Below are 14,192 nucleotides of genomic sequence, written 5' to 3'. Positions count from 1 at the left end.
TGAGGCACGAAGAGACTAGATCTATAGATCATATAGAGTCACCAAATACATAAAGAAGAAAACATACTGTAAATACGCATACTCGGAGGGAGAATTCTGGGAGGCAGTAACATAGGAAGACCGGCAGTAGTCAGTACACTAAACACGAGTGTGTAGTGTCATAAGGCTACAGAAAAGGCTATGTAAGCAGAAACCTTTTGCCACGATGCTGGTAGGCAGCAGTTCCACATCCTATGGCCCTTAACTGCACCAACAACACGAGTTGCACAGGATTACAAGCTCGATGAGCGTCAGCAACGTTCATAGATTCATAGACATTAGGGCTGGAAGGGACCTTGAGGATCATCAAGTTCAGCCCCCTGCCCCAGGGGCAGGAAGTCAGCTAGGGTCAAAGGATCCCAGCAAGATAAGCATCCAAGCGTTTCTTGAATGAGTCCAGGGTAGCTGCCTGCACCACTTCTGGAGGGAGTCTGTTCCAGGTCTTGGGGGCTTGGGCCATAAAGACATTTTTTCTTATGTCCAGCCTAAAACAGTCTTGTAGGAGTTTGACTGTTGGCCCTTGTTTTTCCTTGGGGCGCTCTGGTGAACAGACGTTCTCCCAGATCTTGATGTATACCCCTTATGTACTTATAAACAGCCACTAGGTCCCCCCTGAGCCTTTACTTTTCCAGAATCGTTATGGTGTCCCAAGGCTCTCAGCCTCTCTTCATAGGGCCTGTTCTCTTGCATGGGCCGGTACGGAGCTGATGCCGGGGTTCCGGAGCCTGGCGCAGCTGTTTAGAGCCTCCCGGCTCTGGGTAGCTGCTGCAGCCACAGAGCCTGGGCTGCTCCCAGCAGACGGCTGGGACGCTGCAAGCCCGGCTGGGAGCAGCCTGGGCTCCAGCAGCTACCCAGAGCCGGGGCTGGCTGTGGCCTACGGAGCAAAATGGCCTTGCGTGCCATGCTTGACATGCGTACCGGGGATTGCTGACCCCTGATCTAGCAAATAAGAAATGCATTTTTCTCCATGAGGAAAATGTAAGAAATAAGAAACTGAATAAATACATGCTGAGCAGTGGTTTACAAGTAGTTGCCTGCACTGTTCCTCTTCACTTCAAAGAAAAAAACCCCACCATGTTAAGGCTGAATGGCTTAGTTGTAGGTACGTATGTTTGGCTGCCAGTCTGAGAGGAGGACTCAAATCCTCATTTAGGAAAATCACTGTTTTGTACAAATACAAAACAAGATAAAAAGTAATAATTTAGATGGAAGTTTCGTACTAGCTGATGTAAATCACTTCCATACGTGAGTCAGCCCAATTTGATCTGTTAGTTCCATTCCCACATGTTAAAAAAACTCAGTTTCTCTGCGCACTCTTATTTTGTAACTGATATGAACCAGCTAGGTACATCAGTTTATAGGTGAAGAGAGGTCATGCATTGTGTAAATGTTAGTTTAGCGGGTGCTGTTTATGTAATGATTTCTGGTCTGACTTCCTGCAGTAGTAAGGGGCATGTGAAGAAATTGTGAAATAAGATAGACAAAGTACTGCTGAAGTGTAGATACTAAGCTCTTTTTTGAGGAATTTGTCTCATTAGCTAACTCTCTCCAATTTTGTTGCAGAATTCCCGAAACTCGCTTTTGGCTGCTTCTTCTGGTTTTGGAGCATCTCTTCCAAGTGCTCCCCAACCTTTGACATTCGGGGGTGGAAGAGGCCAATCAAATGGAGTACTGACCGCAGAAAGCAAACCTGCTGGATTTCCATTTGGCAGCAGCACTGGGCAAGAGTCTCCAAAAGATTCTGATCTGTCAAAGAACTTGTTTTTCCAATGTATGTCTCAGAATTTGCCCTCCAGTAACTACTTCACAGTCATCTCTGAGAGTTTGGCTGACGAGCCCTGTAATCGGGACTCGTTCAAGCAGTGTTCAGAAAGCCTGAGCTCTGGGATTGGTAAAGGTAAAAGTCTTCTTGCAGCAGAGAATAAGCCTGCAGCCCAGCCTGGCAGTTCTGTGGACCGGAAGCTGCCAACCGAGTCAATGCCCACCCTCACTCCAGCTTTTTCGAGAAGCCTGTTGAATCCTCGGCCCCCAGATAATCATGAAAATTTATTTTTACAGCCCCCAAAACTGTCCCGGGAGGAGCCTGCAAACCCTTTCCTGGCATTTGCTGAGAAAGCAGAACTTGGTCCTTTTGGTAGCTTTGCATCTTCATCTCAGACAGGAGTTTCTACACCCTCTTCAACTGTGGCTCCCAAGGCCGCTTCTAGCTGGCCAGAATCGCTCACCTCAACAGACTCTTCTTTTGCTAAGAAGAAAACCTTGTTTATAACAACCGATTCCTCCAAGCTGGTTTCTGGTCCGCCTGGTCTGGCTGCCTTGGCTGGTGTACAGAGCCCTGCTACGGTGGGGAATGGCCGCTCCAGCTCGCCCACCAGCATCCTGACGCAGCCTATTGAGATGCCCACTCTTTCCTCCAGTCCAACGGAAGAGAAACCATCTGTTGGGCCTGGGCAGCAGGACAACCCTCTTCTGAAAACTTTTTCTAACGTCTTTGGCAGGCACCCGCCTTGCTTTTTCTCTTCACAGGCAGAGTTTGCACAAGAGAACAGAGCCCCCTTTGAAGCTGTGAAAAGGTTCTCGTTAGATGAGAGGAGCATGACGTCCAAACAAGACTCAGATTCTAGTACCAATAGTGACCTGTCAGATTTGAGTGACTCTGAGGAGCAGCTGCAGGCCAAGGCTTGTCTGAAGGGGATCCCAGAACACTTGATTGGGAAGCTGGGCCCCAATGCAGAACGGAATGCTGAGTTGCTACTGGGAAAAGGAAAAGGGAAACAGGCCCCAAAGGGCCGGCCTCGCACAGCTCCCCTGAAAGGTGAAGACTTCAAGGCAGGGCACACCTGCTTGGAAACATGAAGGGAAGGGATTCTGTGTTCTGCACTAGCACATCTCCTGTATGGTAAACCATGTGATGTGCCCTCTGGTGTAAACTAGCATGTGCACAGGAGATTAGTAAGGGCCCAAGTTTGGAGTTGCATGGATCTGATATTTTTGGACTTAAGGATATTGGCAGGTGCAGTCTCTAAGAATGATTTTCCCCAACATAAGTGTCAGGACACGGAATTAATGGGCATGCTTCAGAACTGATGACAATTGCTAATATTTCCCTGTGGGCATGTTCTTGTTCCACAGCTAAGACCATTATCCTGGTCCATTTGAAGCAGGCAGTACTAGCCACTGGTCTGAGATGAGAGACTGGACTCTTTGTGCTGTTGCTCTTAGACGTTCTGGTAGACTGTCATGCTCGCGTGAGGGGGTTGTGGCTTGTAATTTCTGACAGTTTCAATTCTTCAGTATTTTGTGCGTTCAGCCCCATTAACCATTCTTAATCTGTTTTACAATATTCCTATTTGAAATAGCCATCATTGTAATGGTGTGATGTGACTGAAGATTATATGCAAAAGTGCTCCTGCTCATGTTGGGGAGGGAGACCTTAGGAGAATTTTTTTGGCAGAAATGCACTGGTAGAGATTATCTGGGGGAAGATAGATGCTTCTGGTGTAGTTTGCTGGTGTAGCTTGATGGATTTTTCATGTTTCCCCTTCTACACAGTTGGCCAGTCAGTGCTGAAAGACATGAGTAAAGTGAGGAAGCTGAAGCAGTCAGGAGAACCTTTCCTCCAGGACGGCTCTTGCATCAACGTAGCCCCTCATCTGCACAAGTGCCGGGAGTGCCGTCTGGAGCGGTACCGCAAGTTCAAGGAGCAAGAGCAAGATGACTCGACTGTGGCCTGTCGCTTTTTCCATTTTCGGAGGTGCTGAATCTGTTCTTGCTTCCTACCTAATGCTGCAGAGCTTCAGGCTTATTCAAGTCCCCAGTTCTTAGGGCTTCTGCTTCTAATTTGCCTGAGAATCTTAGGGAAGGCTTTGATCATTTCCTGTTTCCTGTCACCTGGCTGGAGTTCTGTTCTTCTGTAAAGAAGGCAGCTGCCATTGCAGATGTATTTCTGCCAGCTCACTTGAAAACTACAGCTATGTGATGCTAACTGGCTGACTCCATGCCAAGTCCCAGGATACCTAATTTGCTTCAGTGAAATGTTACTACTGGGTAGCAGGGTACTGAAGTAACTGCTCATTTCTGTTTTTATTCAATGAGTTTGGGGCAGGTAAGATTTAATTTAGCTAACAAATAGCTAGAAGTTGTCGGTGCAAAGCTAGTATTGGTATAAATGTGATAAGTTGGCTTGGAAGCAATTTCTTGGAGTAGCCTGCTCTGTCCATTTGTGTTTCCCTTCTTTCCCTTTTCCCCCAGTATGCCGTGGGAGTACACAGGTCCCTCAAGGGATATGTGTTTCTTGATCTCTTTAATCAATCTTGACCCAACTAGTGACGTGTAGCTGGGAGATGGATGATTAGTTGCTTCTAGAGAAATAAAGCAGCAGTGAATCCTCTGTACATTATACTGTATTCCTTGCTGGGGTTGGAAGGCATGTCTTTCTCTTCCCTCCATTGTTTGAAGCCAGGTGGGATGAGAAGCTAGATTGGACATGCTGGAGAACAAAGTTTTCTTAAAACAGACTGGAGCAGAAGTGCAAGTTTTTGACCTGTTGTGGACTGTGCGCATGCACATCGTGATCTGGCAGGGCCATATCTGTGAATTAAAGGTAGTTCCATCAGCTGAGATTAATTACGCTAATCCTAGAAAGACTAGGATTTTTTTAACATGTTTTTTAACATTTACAAGATGGGATGGGTTCACCCCTAATAAGTAGGTACTGAAACCAGTTGTCAAATGTCAGCTGCAATTTAGTGATGAACAGACCAGTCTGTGTGCAGGCTAGTAGTGAAGAGCTCCATGTCCTTTTTCCAGTTCCCACACAGTAGTTTTTTCTTCAGAAGCTAGGAGATAACTTGCACTAAGAGACAGCATGGAGAATTACATGCGGGACTCTGGATACTCTTGCATAGCAAACCAGTAAGCCCCAGGGACTTGTAGCAGCTTAGCCTCTTGCCATTTTTTCAGTCCTCCTGTTTCTCAAACTGAATTGGTTACCTCACAGCTCCCTATTGCCAGTGCCTGTAACTGGGGATCTGTTCAGTTGCCTCAAGCTGTCCTCTTAGGCTGAAGTGCTAACTCCACGGATTGTACAGTTATAGAGAAAAGCCTTTCCTTCTCTGCCCAGGTGCACTCTGAGGGGGATGGCATCAGAGGGAAGTTCTCAGTTATTTTGCTGCTTCTTATCTAGTTCATCCTGTTTTGTTTCAGACTGATATTCACGCGGAAGGGTATCCTGCGAGTAGAAGGATTCTTAAATCCCCAGCAGAGCGACCCTGATGCGATGAGCCTGTGGATTCCGTCTTCCGCCCCTGCAGAGGGCATTGACTTGGAAACTTCTAAATACATCCTGGCCAATGTTGGGGACCAGTTCTGCCAGCTTGTTATGTCTGAAAAGGAGGCGATGATGATGGTGGAGCCACATCGTAAGCTGCTGGTTTTACCCCTCTAGCTGAGATCCATGCAAATTCAGTGTAGTGCAGCCGAAGAGAGAGTTTAGTTCCTAGTTGCAAAGACTATACTTTCCTTCTTTGAAAGAGGGTGCATCTCCTTCTGTAGCAGATCTGACTATAGGACCAGCTTGTCTTCTTGGAAAGAGTAGTTTTTCCTAACAAGGGAACTGATGGTAAATTGCCTGAAACTGCTAATTCCATGTTTTAAATAAGGAAATACAAAAAATTATGTTCCTTGAGTAACTGGTTGAAGGTCCTGAGAAAATGGAAAAGAACCTGACTTTCTGATAACACTGCCAAGTACTTTAGGATACAATGAGGCCTTACTTTGGTGTCTAAAACCCTACACACTTGAATTGCTTATCCTGAAGTCTGATAACTAATAGACTGTCATTGAATTCACTGCATGAATTCCATCCTATTAAATTAGTTCAGCTTTTGTGTTATCTTCTCCCAAAATGCCCTAGAAAAAGCTAAGCGTTAGTCTGCCACGCCTAGTGAAGATGCTGGTTTTAGAGGGCTGATATGCAAGTGTTTATCTGTCAAAGTGCACGTCTCTATGAAGCGTTGTACTGGGTGTGCTCGCTATGCATGTTTCAGTGCTCCTCAAAAACAAGTAATTACAAGTCTAGCAAAGGCAGACTTCATAATTAAGATCTGTTTTAGGCTTCAGCATCCAAATGGTAAGATGCTTGACTCAAAGCACATTGTCACAGTTTCTTTGGTTTAGGGAAAAAAAGCTACTTTCTAACTCTAGAATAATTGAAGAGGATACTTAGTCAGAAATGTTTTTGTAATTCAGTATGGTCTCTACTGCTCTAGGACTGATAAGAGATGGTTGTGTTTTGCCAAGTCGGCAGCTTTTCAGCCTTTGTATATTTAGGCTGTAAAATGATTCCAGTCACTTTCCCGGGTTGAAATTGGAACATGGTTGTTTTCCTGACTGCCTGCCATTAGTGAGTCATAGGCTTTGTGCTGTTACAGGCTTGCACACATTTTTAAATGCGTGCAGATTTGCATACTCTGGCAATTTGCCAAATTCACACCCTTTTCATGTAGTATAGTAATTCTATAAATCCTGTTTCTAACTCAGACAGCATTCACTACACTCCCAGGCTTTCTGCCTGTAAGCATGCTACACTCATTTCAGGTACACACATTCTGCACCTACTTACCTGCTGCATCATGTGCATATACACACATCTGCTCTAGATTAGCCAATTCTATGGCTCTTCTGAAAAAATGTCACAGAACTGTGGGTTGCCAGATGCATACACAATAAAGACAGGAAATGCCTCTGTTCCATGGGGAAATCACTTCCAGTCTGCTGCCTTTAGGGAAGGGCATCAAATTGAAGCTCCTGCACCTGCTGCTGGACAGCTTGGTGTTTCAGTGGATAGCAAGTTTCAGCTTCTGCCTCCCAGGTATGTAAATGGAGACCTGGAGTGGTGGTGGAGTGTACTTGGCCCTCCAGTCAGTGACAGCTGAGGGTTAACTCTGCACTCCTTGTTGGCTTTCCTGCACCTGGTCTCTCCTGGGGCAATAACAGAGATGAAAGTGTTGCGGAATCTCACCCCACTGGAGAACTAAGCCTGGCTGCTAAGGCTAGGTCAGTGGGTTTGTGGAATCCTCAGACCCCTATGCCTCTTCCTCCCTTTCGTGCTGCCACCCCCCTCCCTGCAGCTCCCCACAAAAGAAAACAAAACCCCAATCTGAAATGTTCTTCCTTCTCTTTTTAGAGAAAGTGGCATGGAAGCGAGCAGTCCGTGGCGTGAGGGAGATGTGTGATGTATGTGAGACAACCCTCTTCAATATTCACTGGGTTTGTCGCAAATGTGGTTTTGGAGTCTGCCTGGACTGTTACCGGCTGAGGAAGAATCGTCCGCGAAGTGGTTAGTACCAGCTTTCTCTGTGATTCTTGTATTCTTTGATCTGGGCAGTTGGCAGGTAGGTGACCCCTGGGGTCTGATGGGGTCCCCAAGCAAGAGCTGGTGTGCGATGGGAGAGACTCAAAGGGTTTGGTAGAAGGGAGGCGATAGTGGCAGAAGCTTCTGTCACTGCTGCCTGCACCTGTTGTCATCTCATCCTCCTTGTTCTCTGAATACCTGTCCATGTGTATATATACATTTGCCTCTGGCATACTTGCACTCCATGTATGTGATCTGTCTTGAGGCCACCTGTGTTTGTTTATTTTTTCTGGGACTGTGCATGCCCCTGGTGTCCTTGGGCTCCAGTGGGAACTGAACGTGTGCTGCAGCACCTGCTGTTGCCCAGTTTCCTCTTACCACTTGTAGCTACAAGGTGGACGTGTTGTGTGTCTGGATCTTGGTACGCTCCTTAACCATTTTTAATGGCATGTTATTGTAAATGCTAGATATTGCTTGTTCACACAGATTTATAAGGGAAGCTTCTTTCTGTACTTGTGCTGAAGTTTGGGTAGCCTAACCTCAAGTCTCAACTGTTAAACTTAAACTGTTTTTTGTCTTGTGGGGAAAGCCATACCAATAAAGGGACAAGTGAGACAACTTGTAAATCTTATACTAATGAATTTCAAGAGCAAGAGAAGATGGTTTGTAAATTCATAGGTTGTAGAGTTGAAAGGGATCCCAAAGGATCATCATGTCCAACCCCTTGCCCCAGGCAGGAAAAGGACCGAGGTCAGACGACCCCAGTCAGATGCCTATCTAGCCTCCTCTTGAAGACCTCCAAGTCATAGTACCACCTCTCTTGGAAGCCCGTTCCAGATTCTGGCCACCATTACTGTGAAGAATTTTTTCCTAATGTCTAACCTGAATCTACTGGCTGCCTTTTATGATCAGGTCACAAAATCCTTGGATGCAGGTGTCGCGGTGTACGTAGTGTTTCTGGAGTCTGGGAAGGCCTTTGACACCCTCTTTCACCCCATTCTCGTTAAAAAACTAGCCCATTGTGGCATTGATGCCTACACAGTCACATGGGTCCCAAATTGGCTAGAGGGCCACACCCAGAGAGTGGTGGTGTCACTAGATAGTCACCTAGCCAAATGGGTCATTTTCGACCCGGAGGGATGTGGGCAGTGGAGTCCCCCAGGGTGCGGCCCTCAGGCCCGCACTGTTCAACATCTTTATCAGTGACTTGGACGAGGGACTGAAAAGCACCCTGTTCAAATTCGCTGACGACACTAAGATGTGGGGAGAGGTAGGCAAGCTAGAAGAGAGGGACAGGCTACAACTAGATCTGGACAGGTTATAGGGGTGGGCAGATGAGAACAGGATGGGATTCAACACCGACAAGTGCAAGATGCTGAACCTGGGGAAGAACAGCTGGCACCAACTGGGGAACTCCCTTCTTGTCAGTGCAGAGGCAGAAAAGGATCTTGGAGTCGTCATTGATGCCAAGATGAACATGGGCCGGCAGTGTGGGGACGTGGTCCAGAAGGCCAGCCGTACCTTGTCATGCATCCACAGATGCATCTGGAGCAGGTCCAAGGAGGTGATCCTCCCCCTCTATGCGGCACTGGTCAGGCCGCAGCTGGAGTACTGCATCCAGTTCTGGGCGCCGCACTTCAGGAGGGACGTAGACAACATGGAGGGGGTCCAGAGGAGGGCCACTCGCATGGTCAGGGGGCAGCAGGGCAGACCCTACGAGGAGAGGCTATGGTACCTGAACCTGTTCAGCCTCCACAAGAGAAGGGTGAGAGGGGATCTGATGACTGTCTGTAAACTTACCGGGGGCACCAGTGGGGTTTGGCAGACTCCCTGTTCCCCTGAGCACTACCTGAAGTAACTAGGAATAACAGCCACAAGTTGATTGAGAGTAGGTTCAGGCTAGACATCAGGGGGCACTACTTCACAGTCAGGACGGCCCACTCCTGCCCTGGGAGGTCTTCAAAAGGAGGCTAGATAGTCACCTAGCCAAATGGGGTCATTTGACCCCAGCATCCTTTCCTGCTCATGGCAGGGGGTCATACTTGATGATCTGCTCAGGTCCCTCCCGACCCTATCAGCTATCAACTATGAAACTACTCTCCACTAGTTTGTACCCATTATTCCTAGTTACTCTTAGGGGTGCCCTGGTAAGTAGTGCATCTCCAGCTCTCTCTTGTCCTCCCTTGATAAACTTATAGGCTGCTACAAGGTCTCCCTTCAGCCATCTCTTGAGAAGGCGGAAGTGATCCAGATCTCTCAACCTTCCTTCGTAGGGTTTTGTACGGAGGCCACTAATCATGCGAGTGGCCTCCTCTGGACCCTCTCCAGATTCTCCGCATCCCTCTTGAAGTGCGGTGCCCAGAACTGGACACAGTACTCCGACCGTGACCTGACCAGTGTCGCACAGAGGGGGACATCCCTTCTTAAAAATGGGCCAACAGTGCGAGGTCATGGTTGGCAGGGCTAACCGGACCTTGTCGTGCATCCACAGGTGCATCTCAAGTACAGCCAAGGAGGTGATCCTCCCCCTCTACGTGACACTAGTCAGGCTGCAGCTGGAGTACTGCGTCCAGTTCTGTGCGCCCCACTTCAGGAGGGATGTGGACAACATGGAGAGGGTCCAGAGGAGGGCCACCCACATGATCCGGGGACAACAGGGCAGACCCTACAATGAAAGACTGCGGGACCTAAACCTGTTCAGTCTTCACAAGAGAAGGCTGAGGGGGGGACCTGGTGACTGTCTATGAACTCACTAGGGGGGGACCAGAAGAGACACTGTTTCCCCAAGTGCCCCCTGGCATAACAAGGAATCATGGACACAGGTTGTTGGAGAGGAGGTTTAGATTAGACATCCTCAAGAACTACTTCACAGTTAGGGCAGCTAGGAGCTGGAACCAACTTCCAAGGGAAGTGGTGCTCACTCCTACCCTGGGGGTCTTTAAGAAGAGGCTTGATGCCTACCTGGCTGGACTCATTTGAGTCCAGTTTTTCTCCCACCTAGGCAGGGGGTTGGACTTGAAGATCTACAAGGTCCCTTCCAACCCTACTTCTCTGATTCTATGAGCACTAACCATTGGTGGTCTGGTACCTTCCAGACATCTGTGTATGTTCAAATTGGGGGAATTGCCCTGGCCAGTACTTAGGAATACTGAAGTGAAGAACTTGTTGAAGAGCTCCGTCTTTTTCCCTGTGTTGGCTGTCAACTGTCCTGATTTGTCCTGTAGGGGCCCTGTGCTTCTCTGCGCCTTCCTTTTGCTTGCTATGTGTCTGTAGAAGGACTTTTTATTGTCCTTGACTTTTGTAGCCAGCCTAAGCTCCAGCCCTGCCTTGGTCTGCCTAACTGGCTCCCTGCACTAGCGTGCCAGGGTGGTGTATGCAAGCCCTCCGCTTCTACCACCTATAAATCTCTTTCTTTGCCCTCAGTCTTTTCTGGAGTTCCCTGTTCTGCCAAGGGGGCTTTTTAGTCCCCTTCTCCCTTTCCAGTGTAATAGAATAGTCTCACTTTGTGCCCCAAGATTCACTCCCTTGAGAAACTGCCAACCCTCCTGGACCCCCATATGCTCGATGCTCTTGATTTCAGCCACCTCACTAACTAGCCTTCTAAGTTAACTGAAATTGGCCGTTCTGAAGTCTAACACTTTAGCCTTGCTGGTTATTTTTCCCACCTTTTGTTGGATTGTAAATGCGACCAAATGATGGTCACCGTCTCCCAGGCTACTGTGCACTCGCTGGTCCCCCACAAGATCATCCCCTGTTGCTAAGACCAGGTCTAGCAAAGTGTTACCCTTGGTGAGACTGGACACCTCCTGGGTTAGGTGGAGGTTCTGCGTGCAGTTTAAGAACCTATGTGAGGGGTTTGTTTTGGCCGTCTGCTACTCCCAGCAGATGTCCGAGTAATTTAGGTCTCCCATGACTACCGCTTCTTTCACCTGAACGGCCTCCTGAGCTGCCTGGTGAGTACCAGATCTAGCTCGTCATCCTAATTAGACCCCCACTACCAAGTCCTTTTCCCCTGGACCCCCCTGTATCCTGACCCGTAATGACTCGGTATCCCTCTCCTCTTCCCCTGCCTTGATAACGGTAGATGTGTACTGCTCCTTAACAGAGAGCTACACCCCTGCCTTTTTTTCCCACTCTGTCTTGCCTATACAACCTGTACCCCTCAATGCCCACCACACAGTCATGAGTAGAATCCCACCATGTTTCTGTTAAGCCAACCAGGTCATACTGGATGCTAGCAAGTAGGAGTGAGAGCTCCTCCTGCTTATTCCCCATACTCCTGGTGTTTGTGTAAAGACATGTTATCCCCTCCGAGGGGTGCTCTTGGTGCCCCTTTGCTTTGTTGGCTAGTGTGCCCCTTAGTGCCTACCTGGTTTTGTCCGGTGCCTTGTTTGTGGCTTGCCAACCCTGGGTTCGCCTCGACCACTGGTTTCCTGTCCCCCATTGAACCTAGTTTAAAGCTCTACGGAGGAAATCAGTCAACCTGTGGGAGAACAGATGCTTACTTCTAGGAGAGAAATGAAGATCATCCCATCCCAGGAAGCCTCCTCCCTGGAAGTGCTGATCGTGGCTGTAGAATCCAAAGTCCTCCCGAAGACACCATTTCTGTAGCCGCTGGTTGACTACCCTGGTGCGGGCATCCTGGTACCACCAGCTGCTTCCAAGTGGAAGGATGGAGGAGAATACCACCCGTGCCCCCGGCTTCCTAAGCTCGGCCCCCAGCTTGTGGAAGTCCTTTGCGATGTGGTCACGACTACTCCCAGCCGCATCGTTCGTGCCCACATGGACAAGGACCATGGGGTAGTAGTCGGAGGGCCGGATGAGATCAGGAATTGTTTCGGTGATGTTGCTGATCTTAGCTCCAGGCATGCAGGAGACCTTTCTTGCCATAGGATCTGGTCAGCAGATCGGCCCCTCCGTGCCACTCAGGAGCAAGTTGCCCACCACAATAACCCGGCGTTTCTTATTTTCACTGGGCAGCGGTCCTCCAGTCTGTCCAGTGGGGGTTGCAGGGACTGCTTCTTCTGTGGCCACCTCTGCTGCATCCTCCACCAAAGCTGCCAGGGCCTCGTACCTGTTTCCCTGGTCTCAATGGGGAAGCTGACGCCTGCTCCTGCTGCCTGGGTCTGGAGGTGACTGTCTGTCACTCCTTTGCTGCAGATCCCTGTCTTAGGGTTTCTCCCGTAGGCATCTGGAGCTGTAAGGAATGGAAGTACCTGTCAATCACAGCCTCATCCTGCCTGCTCCCATTCAGCCTGCTCACTGCCTCCTGGAGTTCCCTCACCTGCTTCTGCTCCTCCAGGGCCCAAAGGTGGGCACAAGAGGAACAGGTGAGAGGGCTCCCACTCCCTGCTGCAGGGTCCCCACCAGGCTGCCCCCACAGTCGGGGCAGGGCTCTGTCTGGGTGGTGACCTCCGAGGAGCTGCAGGTAGGCAGTGCCACCCGGGCAGTCCCTAGCAGCAGCATGCCTGCTAGGGACCTACTAAATGTTTCTACTAAATCATTTGAAGCTGATTGACGTCCAGCCCTCCTCTTCTAACAAACACCAGCTATCAGAGTGTGGGCTCAGATAGTTTTGGGTCCTATCTCCCTAAGCCAGGCTTATTGGCGATGAGCAGGGGGTGCATGTGCACCCCCTGGAAGAAGCGCCTGGCTTGACAATTGACCACTGGGGGACCCTCCTTCCCCGTCAGTGATCTGGTGTCCCTCCAGACTTGGGAGGCACCAGTTGCCTATGGCCAGGCTTAAAATTAATTTAGGGACATTAAAACTACATTTTAATAGGAAGGAAAGCATTCCTCTGGCTCCTCTGTTGAAGCTAGAGACCAGTTCCCAACAAAACCTCTGCTAGAAAGATGCTTAAGCCACAATTCTAAAGAGGCTCTTCAGCCTAACTGGGAGTAGTGTTGGACCTCTGTAGGGAGCTTGTTTCAGAGTATTAGTACTGCATATGTATGCTAAGTAACTTCCATCTCAGCTGCTGTGGTGCCTCTGTCTTCGATGCTGTAACGTTGCCTGGCATCAGTGTCAAGTACTTAGTTCTAGTCATTTTGTCATTGCTAACTTCCACAAGAGCAGCAGTGGTCTTAAGGGTGCCCTCTTGTCTAACACCAAGGTACTCTATCCTACTGAGTTTGAGAAATCTGAATCTCTCCTGTTGTCACCGACTCTCAGATGCCTGCTATTGATACTGAAGCCTACAGTAATTATAGCACAGTACGTTTCCATAGGTACCTGTTCCATTTCCATAGGTACCCATTGTGGAATATTAATCTTGTTCTTTCAGATTTAATGGGACCTATATTTAAGGAATCTCTGTGGTATCCTATTCCATAGCATATGTATCTATGAAAACCTCCTTTTTGTTGCAGTTTCACTAGCCAGGGAGATCCCAGCCCATTTTTACACTGACAGGATATAATTCAACTCTGCCCATCGTGCCCCGCCCCCAATCAAATTCCCAACAAAACTAGTAATGACATTTTATTTAAATAAGAATACATGCTGTCTTAGGTTCTTCACTTAACCTCAGTCTTCCAAAATAGAGGCTAGTCTATGTAAATTAAATGTCTACAGTGCTATCCTTCTGGCTACAAGGAGCTGAACCTTTTGCAGCTTCCCCAAGGTTGGCTTTGCTGTTTGCTGAAAAAATAAAGGGTCAACTATATAGGAACAAGTACTTGAGGAAAGCAGAGTTACTTACCAGTTTGGTAACTGGAATCCAAGATTCTTTGTCCATGCATGACTGTGTTTCTTCTGCGTGATTCTGGAGTTGTATAACAGCTGGATCTGAAGGGGG

The 14,192-nt window shown here is 48.4% G+C and overlaps 1 protein-coding gene and 1 pseudogene across 2 annotated transcripts in view; one reads left to right on the top strand and one right to left on the bottom strand.

Moving 5' to 3' along the window:
• The window catches only part of KDM3B (lysine demethylase 3B), a 68,865-nt gene that overhangs the window by 30,475 nt on the left and 24,198 nt on the right, over positions 1–14,192 (top strand). For both annotated transcript variants that reach the window (XM_090064743.1, XM_090064742.1), the window contains 4 exons: positions 1,603–2,854; positions 3,592–3,793; positions 5,245–5,459; positions 7,226–7,378. In XM_090064743.1, coding sequence (XP_089920869.1) covers positions 1,603–2,854; positions 3,592–3,793; positions 5,245–5,459; positions 7,226–7,378 — 1,822 coding nt within the window. The remainder of the gene's footprint in view (positions 1–1,602; positions 2,855–3,591; positions 3,794–5,244; positions 5,460–7,225; positions 7,379–14,192) is intronic.
• Positions 11,219–12,711, bottom strand: LOC149856019 (uncharacterized; annotated as a pseudogene).

The sequence above is a fragment of the Crocodylus siamensis genome, chromosome 10 (genome assembly GCF_052110815.1).
Source record: "Crocodylus siamensis isolate JL-2025a chromosome 10, ASM5211081v1, whole genome shotgun sequence".
Taxonomy (NCBI): Eukaryota; Metazoa; Chordata; order Crocodylia; family Crocodylidae; genus Crocodylus; species Crocodylus siamensis.
Note: the sequence above shows the minus strand (reverse complement) of the source record. Positions and strands in the feature narration are given on the sequence as shown.